This window comes from Peromyscus maniculatus, chromosome 22 (assembly GCF_049852395.1).
Source record: "Peromyscus maniculatus bairdii isolate BWxNUB_F1_BW_parent chromosome 22, HU_Pman_BW_mat_3.1, whole genome shotgun sequence".
NCBI classification, from domain to species: Eukaryota; Metazoa; Chordata; class Mammalia; order Rodentia; family Cricetidae; genus Peromyscus; species Peromyscus maniculatus.
In genome coordinates this window covers 47,683,773-47,700,357 of record NC_134873.1, presented here as the reverse complement: position 1 = coordinate 47,700,357, position 16,585 = coordinate 47,683,773, and the positions used below count along the sequence as shown (strand labels likewise).

Here is a 16,585-nt window from a genome sequence, read left to right as displayed (position 1 = left end):
TGGGGTGGATCTTGGTCTCAACTATTCAGGGAGCTGAGACGGAAGGAGCTCTAGAGCCCAGGAGTTTAAGACTAGTCAGGGCAACATGGTGAGTGAAATCCTATCTCCCAAAAAGAAGATGAATATATTTAGCCCCCATCCCTCCCCCAGGGCTCAGGAGTTAGTGGTGAGGGACCAGAGTATTATTTTAAGTGGGAATCCCTCTCTGAAATTATACCTGTAGTTTAAATAATAATGACTGGTAACTTAAGTAAAAATGACCACCCATTAGGATGCATTTATGAACTGTAAAAATACCACCAGAGATTATCACTAAAAATACAGGGATTCTTACATTTTAAACGGATGTCAAATGAATATAAAGCATTAAAACCCTTTTAAAATTTTGTTCTAGGTTGACAGCATTTCAGAAGGCACCAGCTTTTCTCTGTGGACCCATTCATTCATCGCGAGAAATATGCTTGTACTATTTCTAAAAGCGTTTTACTTCCCCAGAGGGAAGTTCGCTCCCCAGGATGAAAATGAGTACATATGAGAGGGCGATTTAAGGTGTGACCGTTGGAGGTGTCCCGTCAGTCACTGAAGGAGTCGAGTATCACAAACACAGCTTCGAACCAGGGAGATTTCATCTTGACCAAAGCGACCGTATCTAACTCGTGTTTTCTGACATGAAAAGGCGAAGACAGAGAGCTGAAGATGTTTCGTAAATCGTCGGGATCAGCTCTAGTCTTCTGGTGATAGCGGTGATGTGAAGTGAGTTACAGATCTGGGTGCGGCCCCAAAGACACACTTCTTAATGGGACGGATGGTGAGAGCGGGAGGACCTCTTGTGCGTTCAGCTGGCAGTGACGGAGTTTGCCATCAGCGGCATGAGTGGCCCCGCCGGGGAACTCAAGCGGCTTGCCTCTAAATCCAGAAGCACAGTCATTTTTTTTTTTACTCCTGTTACTTTGAAAACGTCTTCGGAACCATTTAAAAGGCATTGACAACTATTTTTATAGCTTAAAGGAAGGCAGATGTCTGCAAATAACTCCCCTCCCTCAGCCCAGAAGTCTGTGTTACCTGCCACTGTTTCTGCTGTGGTGCTTCCAACTCCTTCTCCGTGTTCAAGTCCCAAGACAGGGCTCTCCGCTCGGCTCTCCAATGGCAGCTTCAGCGCCCCGTCACTCACCAACTCCAGAGGCTCCGTGCACACGGTTTCATTTCTACTCCAGATCGGCCTCACTCGAGAGAGCGTTACCATCGAAGCCCAGGAACTGTCTCTGTCCGCGGTCAAAGACCTCGTCTGCTCCATTGTTTACCAGAAGGTACTGTGCAAGCCATTTATTTCAATGGTTTTTTTTCTAATTAATAGTGTTTCTCACACGTCTCTATAATGTATGCATGAAACAATGAGATGACACATTTGGACTCATCGGTAATTTATGTCCTGATTATGAACCTTTTAGGCAATGCATTAATATAAGACTATGAGCCAAAAAGTCTGAAATTTCAGTTAACGGGAACCTGTATCTGAATTTAAAAATACCACTTAGCCCCAAATAGTGTCATTTTATAGTCAAGGGGTTATATGACATTTCCTTTGATTTCAGAGAAAAAAAAGGTCAGGAGGTAGAGGGCATGAGACATTGAGGTACTTACTAGGGAGGTGGGGCACCAGAACTGCTGAATCCAGTGCCCACCTGCACCTTGGGCTTTCCAGGTGTCCGGTGTTTTGCCCTCTTTTATACCCTTGCCTTCTCTTTCTAAATTTCCTCTATGAGAAATTATCAGCAATCTCTCTAGACTACCATTTAATACAGAAAAGCACACCCTCTCTTCCCCTTAACCAGGTAAATCAGTTTTGAATATATGTGACAGATTTTGCAAGATGATCATTTATCATATAAGCACCTCTTGCCCTATCCTGTGCCGTCTTTTTAATGAATCTTAACTCAGTGGATTAGTACATTTTCTATTTACGAATTATTTATATGAGTTATATTAGTTGGTTTTGTTTTATTTTTAATGGACAACCACTTGCTTCAAACAAACTTGGAGAGTCTCTGTGTGTAAAAATTTTCTCTTGGGGCTGTGAAAGTGCACAGTTTATAAAATGCTTGCCTCACAAGCGTGAGGACCCGAGTTCAGATCCGATCCCCACACCCACTTAAAAACCTGGGCTTCTTTACAGTATGCACCTGCAACCACAGCACTAGGGAGGTGGAGACAGACCAGCCATGATAGTGAAATCAGTGAGCTCCAGGTTCAGTGAGAGACCCTGTCTCAAACAGTACGGTGAAGAGCAGATGAGGAGGACACACAAAGCCGCCCCTGGCCTGCAGAAACACACAGGCATACACATGTCCAAGTGTGCACACGCAGAGACATGCAGTCGCTCAGTGGGATTGATAACTTTGAATTTCAGCTCTCTGTCTTTTGTTTGACTTTCTCCTGTATTTACATGGTTTGTCACTGGCTTCTAATTTAAAAGTAATTAGCAGTCTAAAAATGTTAAAGTTACTGATAATGGCCTATGTATGGGCTTGTGTTTTAGCAGTGACTTATTGGTGTAAATAAGGCTGAAAGTAGGAGTGACTTGAGACCTGCAGAGCTGTTGATTTGTTTCCTTGGGTTTTTATTCACTGTGATGTATTGGGGTATAGTCGCCCAGGCTGGTCTTTGGACTCGTGGGTTCTCCTGCCTCAGTCCTCCTTAGCTGGGACTACAGACATAGACCACCTTGCCCAGAACTACTTTTCAGCATCTTCAGTTTTATTCCCCTTTTGTTACACACCACATAAGTTTTCCACAAATGCTTTTGCAGCTATTTTGTAACTTTTTAAAGTTAAAGGTAATGTTTAAACTTAAGTATAACTTCTTTTGAGAGCATAAGAATTCATAGCCAATGTTTTGGTGAAATCTATTACTCCTTTTTCAACATTTAGAATTTTCACTTTCTGTTATTTATCTACAGGACAACTTTGGGCAAGTGATTTTACTTGTTTGAATAAGTTTCCAGAGCAGTCAAATCCCTGAGTTGGGGCAATTTCCAGTCTCTAATTATAGCTGTGAGATTTGGGTCTTCTTTGCAGGAGACAGAGAAATGAGAACAGAGTCTTGAGTGGTAGATGAGAAATCTGAAGGCACCAGCTTAGATGCTGGGATTTCCTTCAATTTCTTACCCTCTGTCTTGTCTTAGAGAACTTGCTCTCTAGCCATCCATCTAGTTTACTGTGTATGTACAGTTTCAGGTTCTGAAATAATTAGTTGAGTGATACTTGAGTCATTATTTTGAACCTCTAAAGAAAAATAACATTTCCTTATGGTTGTAGGTATAGCTTGGTGTTCTTGTAGAACTCCCGACAGTGGAAGTGGGAGGAGGGGGGTGTCTTTGTCTCTCTTGCCTGCTCTTGGGACCCTTTTCCTCCTACAGGGTTGTCATGTCCAGTTGTGATATGAGGGTTTGTGGCGGGGGGTGGGGGATGGTATCTGAGGGGAAGGGGGAGATGGAGAAGGGACTGTGAGGAGTGGAGGGAGGGGAAACTACAGTCGGCATGTAATACATGAGAGAATAATAAAAATTTAAAAAGAAAAAAGGAAAGATGGAATTGAATACTCAAATTTGGGTACCAGATTATCTTTCAAGTTAGTAGAGGTGATAATCCCTCTGTAAATGAATGCTTTAGATTTTTTAAATAATAAGACACTTACATTAATAATACTTAGAGCTGCCATTGGTTGGTCTGTCAGATTCTGTTCTCGGTGTCTTTATACATACTGACTTTTCACAGCTTCACCAGGTAGGGTCACCACAGGTATCAAAAAGGAAACGGAAGCACAGAAAACTTAAGTTGCTCTCCAAAGCCTGACAGTAAGGGTTGAGAGCTTGCATTTTTAACGGTTGTGCTCTGGACAACCGCTGGAATTTTTCCATCATCGATCATCGCTCATTGTGAAATGCCTTCCAGTTAAAGAGCCTGTACAGTCAGTAACCATAGACTCCAGTTGCCTTGAAGCTAACTGCCCTTGTGTGCACTGCCTGTGTAACAAACTCAAGGAAATGGTTCGTTTTGTTCTCCATTACAGCTGGCATTTAAAACTCTGGAAAGGCGGCTGTCATTTGGCATTTTCACTTACAGCTATTTGGGTGGTTTGGTCTCATGGGCATACACTTGCTCTTCTAGTTTCTACTCTTGATCAACTTACTTATGTAGAACCTTCTAAAAATAGACCGCTAGATAAATTTTAGGAATTAGATGGACATTGTCCCTGACCCTAAAAGTGTACAGTCTAGTGAGGGAGACACGTTCATTAGTACCACATATGGAAAGTAGTGTGGGATGTTGAAGTAAAAAGTCCTCTGTAGGCCAATGAACAACGCAGAAGGCTGAAGCCATACAGAAAATAGTATTAGACTTGGAGATCTAGTAACGAAGGAGGAGGAGGAGGTGAGAAAGGTATTCCAGACGGAAAGCATGGGATGCGCAATGACAGGGCAAAGGAGTTGGTAAGTGTTGGGGCTAGAGAGATGCCTCAGCAGTTAGGAGAGCATACTGTTCTTCCAAAGGACCCAAGTTTGATTCCCAGCATCCACATCAGGTGGACTACAACCACCGTAACTCCAGCTCTGGGAATCTGATGCCCTTGGCTTCCATGGGCACCCACGTGGCATACACCACACAGGCACATGATTAAGAATAGAATAAATCTTTTTTTTTTTTTTTTTTAAGATTTATTTATTTGTTATGTATACAGTATTCTGCCTGCATGTGTCCCTGCAGGCCAGAAGAGGGCGCCAGATCTCATTGTAGATGGTTGTGAGCCACCATGTGGGTGCTGGGAATTGAACTCAGGACCTTTGGAAGAGCAGCCAGTGCTCTTAACCACTGAGCCATCTCTCCAGCCCAAGAATAGAATAAATCTTAATAAAAGAAATATAAGTGCTAACATTTAGTAAGTTCCTACTTGGTGCCAGGAGATTTATATGCATTCAATCCACACAGTAGTTTGTAGTACAACTGAAATTTTAATGTCCATGAGATTTATCTGGGAATTCTAAGGAGTGTTATTTTGATTCAGTAGGTTTGTGTGGGTTTGCATTTTTGTTATGGCGATGTTGGTGGTCCTTTGTTGTAGACCCTGTCTTTCTTTCTTTTTTCTCTTACTGTGCTAAGACACCAGAACCGAAACAACTTATAAAATAAAGCATTGATGTAGATGTAACCAACCGTCTTATTAAATAAGAAACACAGAACCAATGTAAAGGAGAAAGCCAAGAGGTCAGAGTGAAGAGCTAAAACCTTACCCTTCCTGCGGTGCTCCTGCCTCCCCGAAAGAGAGCTACTTCCTGTGTGTCTGTCTTTATATAGTCTTTCTGTTCTGCCTTCTCATTGGTTGTAAACCCAAATACATGACTGCCTCGTCACTGCCTGTATGTACAGCCCTCCAGGTCTTAAAGGCATATGTCTCCAATGCTGGCTGTATCTCTGAACACACAGAGATCTACCTAGCTCTGTCTACCAAGCGCTGGGATTAAAGGCGTGCACCACCACTGCCACGCTCTTGCTATGGCTCTAATAGCTCTGACCCCTGGGCAACTTTATTTATTAACATACAATTAAAATCACATTTCAGTACAAATAAAATAACACCATACATTTAATTTGTGGCTCATGGTGCCAGGTGGTTAGATTCTATGACCATCATAGTGAGGACCAGGGCAGCAGGCATGACCCTGGGGCATCCAACTGTGGTTTCACATATGGATCCATAACCAGGAGGCAGATGGGGCTAGTTGGGAATGGCATGGTTTTTTGAGACCCCAGAGCCCACCTCCAGTGACACCTCTTTCAACAAGGCCAGCCCTCCTAAATCCTTCCCAAACAGTTCCACCAACGTGGGACCAAGTGTTCAAACATGAGTCTATGGGAACCATTCTCAATGCAAGCCACCACAAACCCACAGATGTACTGAGTTACAGGGGTGTGGGTGATCTTCGTTTGCTAAAGGAGGAAACAAATTTCAGAAGAGAATAATTGGCTGAAAGTCAGAGGTCAAACTTAGGTCTGTCTTAACTCCAAGACGTTTACACTTCTCTCTGCACCCTGCTGCCTTTCCTCAGCTATGAAAACATTCACACGTGATCCTTCCAGGAGTAGAGATTTCACTGAGGTGCTTGTGTAGCAAAGTGAGATGATCACATCTGTCTTGGAGAGCTTAAAAGGGACTGATAAAATGGCTTAGCAGGTAAAGGCTTTTGCTGCCAAGCCAATAACCCGAGTTTCCTCCCAGGAACCCACATGGTGGAAGGAAAATCAACTCCCAGAAGTCATCCTCTGACTTGCAAACACACGCATGCGCATGCATTTATATATATATATGTATATATATATATATATATATACACACTTTAAAGTCATTTTTAAGATGTTAGATGAGTTTAGAGGTGAAGTTGGGGGTCACAGGAAAAGTATGTTGAGTGAAATTTGACATCCTGTTAAACAGAGTGATAGTTAACCTAAGCAAGAGTGAAGGCTGATACTAAGATACAAAATCCAGACAGAAAAGTAATTTGGGAGGAGGGATATGATACAATTTAGTTTCATCAAACTCTAATAAGCTAAGGGTCCTGTGTTCTGAAAATTTCTAGGAGGGCTGAAGAAGTACTCCTGCATTTCAGGCTTTTGCGGGGATGTTCGCTGGGACCCTTGTGCTCTGCCCGACTGTAGAGTGTAGTTGTCTCTTCTAGAGAAGCTTCACACCTCTTAGCTCTCTTGTTAATAAAACTAGCAAGGTTAGGAAACATTGAAAAGGTCTCTTAGTTTGGAGGACCTGAGAAGAAACCTCTTAACAGTGAAATAAACCCACAAGGCCACCACTCTATTTAAAATCAGGAAAGAACTTCTCTAATTATTTTTTTCATTTTGGGCATATTTGAAATCTTGAAAATATATATTTAATATTAGTAGTCATAAAATATAGATCCCATCTCAGTTCTACGTTTTTGCTTTCCGGTTACCAATATACTCGGAATAATTAGCCTTAGAATAAAAGTTTAAAATTTCATCTTGGATAAAAGATGTGATTCATAAATTTGAAAGATCTTACACAGTAGTGATATAAGGCAAAATCAGATTATTTGAAGTGTAAAAGCTATCAAAAAAGAAAAGAATTTCTTTGTTGGGAAGTTGTATTGATAATGTAACAAAGCATACAGTAATACAGACTGCTGTCATGTGTGTGTACATGCAGGCATACATGCATGTGTTATATAGTAAATGACAATTGAATATTTTTAAAAGACAATGATTTTTTATATTGCCTTATTTTCTGGCACCTTTATGCAGAAATGTGGGATGAAGTGCATATATTTCTGTTTTTCTCCCACACTGTTTCACAAAATGCTATTATATTTCTCTCCCGTGCTATTTCACAAAATACTGTTTATAAAGATTTGTTAGTTTGTTTATTCTGTGTGTGTATGTGTGCTTGAGTGTATGTGTGTGTGCCATGTGCATGCAGTGTGGTTGGAAGCCAGAAGAGGGCATAGATCCCAGATCTGGAATTGCCTGTGGATTTGAGCTGCCTGTTGTTGAAGCTAGGAACTGAGCCTGGGTTCTCTTGGAAGAGCATTGAGTGCTCTTAACCACAGAGCTATCTTCTTAGCTCCCTAAAGATAATTTTTTAAAAGAAGATTTGAGGTACACTCACCTGTCATCAACTCCACCACTTTTAAGTTCATGGTTTGATGAGTTTCAATGGTTGCATACAGTTATAACTCCTCTCATTCGAGATATAAATCATTTTTGTCACCCTAGATATTTTCTTGCACCTCTGCAGTGTCTTCCCCCCACTTCCGGCCCCAAGCAACCAACTACTCTGCATTCTTTCACTGTAACCTAACTTTTCTGGGTGTTCAGAAAGATAAATGAGATCATTTCCTATGTAATGTTTTGGTTTTGTTTTCTCTCACATAGACGTGTTTTTAAAATTCTTACCATTATATTTCTAGAGTTCTTTACATTGCTGAATTAGTCTGTTTTATTAGATATGCTTTAACTCCCTTGTTTGCTAATGTACAGTAGAAGTGTTTGCAATTTTGGTGGTTGTGAATAAAGCTGTTGTCAACCATCCCATATAGTCTCAATTATGACATGTAAATAAATATATGTTGACTTTTGTGTGTGTGCTTAGAAGTATGATGGCCAGGTAATTTAATAGGCCTGTGTTTGTGATATCTTACCAGGCTGATTTTCAGAGGTAGCTATACACTTGCCCTGCCTACAAATCCCATATCCTTGCCCACACTTGATATCAGCAGCCTATCAGTTTCGCCAGTCTGGTTGCTCTATGGTAATACCTCCTCCTGATTTTAATTTATATATCCTTGTGGACACATTTGCCATTTATGTTTTCTTTGGTGAAGTTTGTTCATACTGTGTGCTGATTAGTTATTTTGTCAGCTTAACCAAACTAGAGTTACCTGAGCAGCTCAGTTGAGGAATTGTCTTCTTCACATTGGCCCACAGGCACATCTGTGAGGCATTTTCTTGATTAATAATTGAGTGGGAGGGCCCAGCCTGTTCTGAGGAGGTGGGCCTGGGTTGTATAAGGAAGCAAGGGGAGCAGGCTTATGTGGGAGCAACAGCAATTTCCTCCACGGTTCCCACTCTGACTTCTCTAATGGGGGACCATGATTTGGATGTGTAAGCCAAATAGCCCCTTTCCCCCCCAAATTACTTTTTGTCAGTGTTTTATCACCACATCAGGAAGCAAACTAGAATATGTTGTTCATCTTAGTACTGAGTATAAATACTATATATTAGCAACTCCTATTTGTTTATTTATTAGGTACAAAGTGATTTGGTTTTTAAACAATATAGGATCATTAAATCAAGCTTATAGCAAATCTCTTGCCTCAGATATTTAACATTTTCTTATGCTCTGAGCATTTGAAATTTCCTCAGCAGTTTTGAAATACAAGGAACTATTGTCAACTGTGTTCACACACTCACTGCACTGTGCAGTAGATCTCAGATGAAAAAGAATTTAACTTACTTCTGTCCAACTGAGGCTTCGTGCACGTTGACTGTCCTCTTTCTTGTCTCCTCCCCTAGTCCCTGGTAGTCTGTTCTCTGCCTCTGAGGTCCACTGTTTAGATTCTGTATGTAAGCAAGAAGAACATGTCGGATTCGCCTCTGCGTTTGTCTTATTTCGCCTGCTGTAAAATGTCTCTAGAGTCATCCATGTTGTGGGCACAGTCACACTAATGACCTCATCCTAACTCGGTCATCTACAAAAATCTATTTCCAGAGGTGACATTCATTCATGGCTGTTGGGGATGGGCATCCTAACGTGGGGAGTTGGCACCTAACAGTCTATTTCAAGTTCATTTTTATGTGAATTGAAGTTAGGGTCAGAGCTCCTTTGTCTATGTGTTGTGTGGGCATCATTTTTCTAGGACTGTTGAAAACGCTGTCCTCTCCACAGTCAATTACTCAGTACCTTTTCTTGTGAATCAGTTGACCATACAAATGTTGGCCATTCCTAAATTGAATACTTTGTCTCTATTCCAATTTCATATTGTTCTGAATTCTTTAGTTTAAAAACAAACAACCGAACAGACTCGTTTGCTTCACATTTCCATATAATTTTTAAAACCAGATTTCCAGTTTCTACACTCAGAAAAGGGCCTTTTGGAACTTCGTAGGTGATATTTTCTGTAAGTTTCATGTTTTATTGTTAGTACTCATTTGCAGTTTCTCATGTGGTACATAGAATATAGGCTTTTATGCATTGATGGTATGTTCTGAATTTTGCCAAAAACATTTATTCTATTAACTTTGTTTTGAAAATTCTTTATGATTTTTTGTATAGATTATCTTGTCTTTTGGGAATAAAAACCAGTTTTATATTTTGCTCTCCACGAAATATTTCATTGCTTTTATTTTTCTTCTGCTATTGTATTTCTTTGCTTTGTGGCAGGAATTCCAACATAATTTTGAATAGAAATACACATGCATCCTATTTCTAGTTATAAAAGGAAAACATTTCAGTTCTTCATTCGGTATGGCATGCATCTTTAAAAGTGCCCTTCATCAGGTTAAGAAGTCCCCATCTGTTCCAGTTGGTGGAGACTTTTTCTCCTGAATGAGTTTGCTACATTCCGTGCAGCTATGTGTTTCTCTCTTAGTCTCTTAATGTGGCACATTTTCTTAGCTGAATCTTTGAATGTTAAATAGCCTTGCATTTTTGGAGCAAACCCACCTAGTCACCATGTATTATCTTTTTCAGTTTGTCTAATTTGATTTATTAATATTTGCTTAACTTTTTTCTGCCTTTGTTTGTGAAAGTTTTGCTTTTTTCCGTATCTTTAATTTGGCTGTCAGCAGGACGTGGGTTTGAGAAGGGGTACTAGGGATTTGAACCAGGGTTTTGGGGTGCCTCATCTTTTCTCTTTTCTTTGCCTCCCTCCCTTCTTCCCTCCTGCTTTCTCCCTCTCCCTCTCTCTCCCCCCTCCTCCCCTCCCCTCCCCTCTCTCTCTCTCTCAGATTTATTTAATGTATACCGTGTTCTGCCTGCATGTATGCCTGCAGGCCAGAAGAGGGCACCAGATCTCATTACAGATGGTTGTGAGCCACCATGTGGGTGCTGGGAATTGAACTTGGGTCCTCTGGAAGAGCTGCCAGTGCTCTTAATGGCTGAGCTATCTCTCTCCAGTTTGGGGGATGCAAATACACATATGCTTTACTGTTGAGGTACTGTCCCATCCCTCAGACTAGTGTTGACTTCCCAGGTTGAAAAATGTTCCCTCTTCTATTTGCTAAATAAATTTAAATTAAAAAAAAATCAAAATAAAAATTGATACTATTTGTGTTAATAGACTTGACTAGTGAAACCATTCTAGGCCAAGGATTTTCTTTGTGCTGTTTTGAACTCAGTTTTTACATCAAGTAGACATGAACTATTCAGATTACTTATCTCTTTGGTAAAGTTTGGTGGCCTGGTTAGTTTTTTTTTTTTTTTTTTTTTTGTCAACTTGTCACAAGCCATCGTTACATGGAAAGGGGTACCTCAGTTGAGAAAATGCCCCCATCAGATTGCCTATAGGTTAGTGTGTGGGACATTTTCTTAATTAATGATTGATGTGGGGAGGGCACCGTCCACTCAGGGCAGTGCTACCCCTGGGCAGGGTCCTGGGTTTTATAAGAAAACAAAGGGAGCAAGCCATGAGGAGCAGGCCAGTAAGCAGCACCCCTGTGGCCTCTGCATCAGCTCCTGCCTCCAGGTTCCTGCCTTGACCTCCCTTCATGATGGACTGACTGTGAGTTTTAATAAACCCTGTCCACCCCCCAGTTGCTTTCAGTCATGATGTTTATCCCAGCAATAGAAAACAACTGATAACACTTAGTAACTTGAATAGAAAAAGAAATTAAAAATTTTTGTTCCAAAATCATTAGCAAAAGTTACACATTGTATTATGTTCACGTCTCTTTAGGTCTGTAGTATCTCTAGTGAACCACTTATTCCTAGTTTGGATTATCACCGGTTCCTCTCTGTTTTTTATTTTCCCTTGATTTGTTTGTCGCGTAGTATACCAACTTAGCTTTCAGTGGACTAGCCTTTTGTTTAATTGATTTTTCTGTATTGTGGCCTGCAACATCAGTGCAGCATGGGTGGAGACAGATCCCAGGGGCTCACCAGCCAGTCAGCCAGCTGAAATGCCATGTTCCATGTTCATGTAAAGACTGTGTCTCAAAAAATAAGGTGAAGTGATTGAGGAGAAAGTCTTGATATCAGCCTCTGACCTCTGCACGCATCCACTCAGGCAAGCATGCACACACACAGAGTGCATCATTTCGATCTGTGTAACTTGATGTCTGTTTTATAATGTATAATTCTCCACATGCTGCTCTGTGAATATTCCATATCATCTTAGTTTCTTTTCTGTTGCTCTAATGAAACACCACAGTTGACGTAACTTCTACAAGGAAGAGTTTATTTGGGTCTTACGGTTCCAGAGGGAATGGACTTCGTCACCAGGTCACCACGTGACACGGAGCATGCACTGGAGCAGCAGCTGAGTGCTCACATCCAGATCCACACACAGGAAGGAGGGGGAGGGCAGGAAGCTTTGATCGTCTCAGAGCGCACTCCTGGGACGCACCTTTTCCAACAAGGCCATGCTTCCAAATCCTTCCCCAGTAGTTCCAGCTGGCACCAAGTGCGCAAACATATGAGCCTCTGGGTGGGTAGGGAGATGAGGGGAATCCGGAAGGAGGAAAACACAATCAAATTATATTGTATGAAAACAGTTTATAAAAACTACTTCTGTACATCCGCTTCTGAGTTTTATTTTTTTTTAAGGGTTATCCTTCTTTATGTGTATGTGTGTCTGTGTGAGTGTGTGCCACAGTGTGTAGGTACTGTCAGAGATCAGAAGAGGGCCGTGGAGTTGCCGGAGCTGGAGTTAGGGGTAGCCGAGAGCACCTGACACAGGTGCTGGCCGCCAAGCTCAGGTTCTCTGGAAGAGCAACAAATACTCGTTATCTCTGAGCCGGCAGTCTAGCCCAGTGGTTCTCAGCCTGTGCGTCGTGAACATTGGGGGCTATTGATCCTTTCACAGGGGTCGCCTGTCAGATATCCTGCAAATCAGATATGTACATTATGATTCATAACAGTAACACAAGGATAGTTAGGAAGTAGCAATGAAATAATCTTATGACGGGGAGGGAGGGGGTCACCACAACATGAGGAACTGTATTTTGTATTAAAGGGTCGCCACACTAGGAAGGTTGAGAACCACTGATCTAACCCACATTTTGAATTTGTTAAGCCTTTGGTATATTTGCGCAATTCTTAATATATTTTTCTTTATTAATGATAATTATATCTTATTTTGAATTTGGGGTATTAATATAACTTTATTGGTGTTTGTGATATCTTTTTACATCATATATGTGTATATCTATATGTACATACATATATGCCTCTGTGTCTTCATGAATAATTTTTGGGTAGGCTTCATAGTTGATTGTGTGTTTCTCACTCATATTCAGGTAATGGTGGTGCACGCCTTTAATGCAGGCACTTGAGAAGCAGAGGCAGGCAGATCTCTGGGAGTTTGAGGCCAGCCTGATCTCTATAGAGTGCATTCTAGGATAGCTACAGCTATACAGAGAAACCCTGTCTCAAAAAAATAAAAAGTAAAAAAAAAAAAAAATCATCACTCATATTTAATACAATTTTCAATATAGATTCATTAAATTCACAGATTTCTCCTACTTATAAAGGTTTTACTTAGAACTTTTCAACTTCATGATAAAACCAAAACAGTACACATACAGTAGAAATTATATTTTGAATTTGGAGCCGGGCAGTGGTGGCGCACGCCTTTAATCCCAGCACTCAGGAGGCAGAGCCAGGCGGATCTCTGAATTCGAGGCCAGCCTGGGCTACAGAGTGAGTTCCAGAACAGACTCCAAAGCTACACCAAGAAACCTTGTCTTGAATTAAAAAAAAAAAAAAAAAAAAGATTTTTGAGCTTTTCCTGGTTATGATACAGTACAGTACTCTCACAGTGCTAGGTGGTGGCAGCTACTAGTCAGCCTAAGGATTGTGCTGGTAAACAACCGACACTCTGTAGTGTACTCAGTTGCTAAACTGTGGTGGGCTAGGTGAATTAAATGCATTCTCAACTTAATATTCCCAGCCTGTTAGAAGTTTACCAGGATATATCCCATCAGTCAGAAGCATCGGGATGACAGAATTTGCTGCTTTTTTTGTTTGTTTTTGTTTTTTTTACATGTATCCTTCTGTTCTCAGGGCCTGTGGGGGGGAGGGGGGGGCTTTTAATTATTTCCTAGATTTTTGTTTTCGCTCCTCCCTTGGTTGTTTTTTTATTTGTTTATTTGTGCTTTTCTTCCTCTAATAGTTCCTTTCAGTGCTTTCTCTATATCCTTTGACCAAACCTGGCTGTCTTGGTTTCATATTTCCTGTTGTTGTGATGAAATACCCTGATGTAGTGGGTAGCCATTCCAGCTTGGATCTGGAAGTTCCAACCTCCATTGAGACTCTGGCAACTGTCACGCCTACGAGGCGGGGCGAGGGGAGGCGCCTGGAGACCTTCCACAGTCCAGGGAATGGTTCCTCCGACGGTGGTCTGGGCTTCCTGCCTCAATTAACTTAATCAAGATAACCCCCCCCCCCCCACGGACAAGCCCTTAGGTCACCTATTCTAGACAGTCCCTTATTGAGACTCCTTTCCCAGGTGAATCTAGATTTTTATCAAGTTGCCAGTTAAAATCTAACCCTCACAGGGGCCCGAGGTCCACCAGCTTTTGCAGTTCTGTTGAAGCGCGGCGTGATTGTTCATTTACACAGTCTGTACAACAGAGGCGAGTGTGGCAGATAACCGTATGGCCCTCTCAGCCTGAAGCACTATCTGGCATTGTACGGATGTTTGAGAATTTTTATTCTAGTTGATATACAATAGACATCCTTTAAGTGAGTGCAGAATATCTTGTGTATAACGCAGTGTGTCCCTCAGAACCCTGCATTTCTGTTCTTCTCATCTGTGCTATTATTGTCAGATATTGTGTTTCTACATACTTTCAGTTCTCGTTATTCATGGTAGCCATGCTGTGCAGAGCTACTGCAAAGTCTGAATTAGGCAGTGAGGTCCTGTGTGCCTAGCAGAAATACAGGGTAGATGTCCATAAGCTTTTCTTCACCATGCTTTCGTCAGCCAAGACATACATGATTTTATGTATGTTTCTGCTTAAGCTTGCTTTGCCCCACATGCATTGCTGGTTTCCCCGGCACTCTTCTCACAGCCAGTAGCACTGGAGTGCATGGCTGAACAATGCATGTTTAACTCAGCCACTGTTCAGAACCTTTAGACTAATGCAAGTCAGTACACTTAAACAGGTAAATGATAATAGGAAGATGCCTTTAGATAGTGAAATTACATATTTATGAGGTTGCTCTCTCATTTTCTATACACCAGAAATAGAGTACTTTTCATAATACTCTAATTCAAAACTTCAGGGACATCTCTTTCTAAACACAGGTTAATAAGATAGTTGACTCTGGATAGAAAATAAAAGCTGGTGGCAGCTTTCTATGGCCGTCTGTAAAGAGCTAAATGGAATGATACTGTTTTCATTTGCCTAGAGGTCCATTATCTACTATTACTGCTTCAGTTGAATGATTATTTGTGGTGTACTTACGTACAGTCACAGTACTAGGTCCTGTGCAGACTTCCAAAATGAAAGGCTATTTCCCTCCCCCTAAGCATGTTATGTAAAAGTTGAGTGAATGTCGTCACATCAGCTTAATAGAAGGTAGCTCATGCTAAGAGCTGAAAGAAGACACAGAGTGGCAAAATGACTCGGACTATCAGACTAAGGATCGCTGCTATCTTATTGGAGAATTATGAAAAACAACAAACCTGATTTTTTTTTTTGCTTGTGCTGCCATCGACTATAGTACTTTACGTGGAGAAACAGACGTCAGATGCTGGCCCAGTGCCTTCCTGCTGGTCTCTGGTAGCTTGTAGCATGGTTAAAGCAAGATAACCACTTCCATTGACATCTTTGGCAGTTGGCAAGAAAGCAGAAACAGGTCATTTATGCACATACACACTCCTCTTTCTTTCTCATGGTCAAATAAATAAATTTTTGTGATTGTGATTCCTAGTCATGCTATAAATTTGATGTAAGCTAGACTGAGTTACTCAAAAAGTTCACGGTGACCTCTCCCCCGCCCCTTCCACCCCCTTACTCACCAGCCATTAGCTAGACAAACATCTGTAGTTGCTAGCAATGAGCAAGTAACAGAAATATGTGATTGCTTCTATAAGGCATTATGGTGATGGTTCCCAAGGCATGTCTGTGGTCATAATTCCTGTCCTGAGCTTCAGACACCCTAGTGGCCCGTTAGTTAGGACTTCATGATCATTGTTCCCATGCTTGGATCACCCTTCTCTACTGTTTCTTCTTGAAGTATCGGCATGCTAGGTTACCTGTATTTAATATTCATTGTGCTCGTTGTGATTGCCCTTATCTTGGATGTACGTGCCGTAAGTCTTAAAGCTCCATGAGGTCATACATCATGTAGCCACAATAAACAAACACTCAGATATTTTTTAGTTGAATAAAGAAAGAAACTCCTAAGAAACAGCATGCTGTCCTACTTAAAAGCGTAAGTTTTGGGTCAATTTGAGGTTCATCTCTACCACTTAGGAGTTGTGCGACCTTGCTTTCTTATGTGAAAAGTGAGATTAAAATACTACACATTTTTGTATTGTGTACACATATATGTATCTTAGATGTGTTTATAAAATTCATTGCTCATTACTTATCACACAGTAATTACACAGTAAATGCTAGCTTATCAATATTACTTATTAATTTGATCTTAGTGGTCTCCAAACTCTAAAACAAAAATAACTTGGAACTACTATGCTTTGAGATTTTTTTCTGTTCAGTATGTAGAACTGGTCAGTAGTGATCTATAAATAGCTAAAAGGTACTACCACTTAGACTCGTGTTGATTTTGTTTTGTGCTTTGTTTAATACACATGTCAGAATCATATGTTATG

The 16,585-nt window shown here is 41.0% G+C and overlaps 1 protein-coding gene across 3 annotated transcripts in view; it reads left to right on the top strand.

The window, feature by feature from the left end:
- The window catches only part of Prkd3 (protein kinase D3), a 72,798-nt gene that overhangs the window by 7,665 nt on the left and 48,548 nt on the right, over nucleotides 1–16,585 (top strand). For all 3 annotated transcript variants that reach the window (XM_076559604.1, XM_076559602.1, XM_076559603.1), the window contains one exon: nucleotides 395–1,307. In XM_076559604.1, the coding sequence (XP_076415719.1) occupies nucleotides 1,017–1,307 (291 nt within the window). In that variant the 5' untranslated portion in view covers nucleotides 395–1,016. The remainder of the gene's footprint in view (nucleotides 1–394; nucleotides 1,308–16,585) is intronic.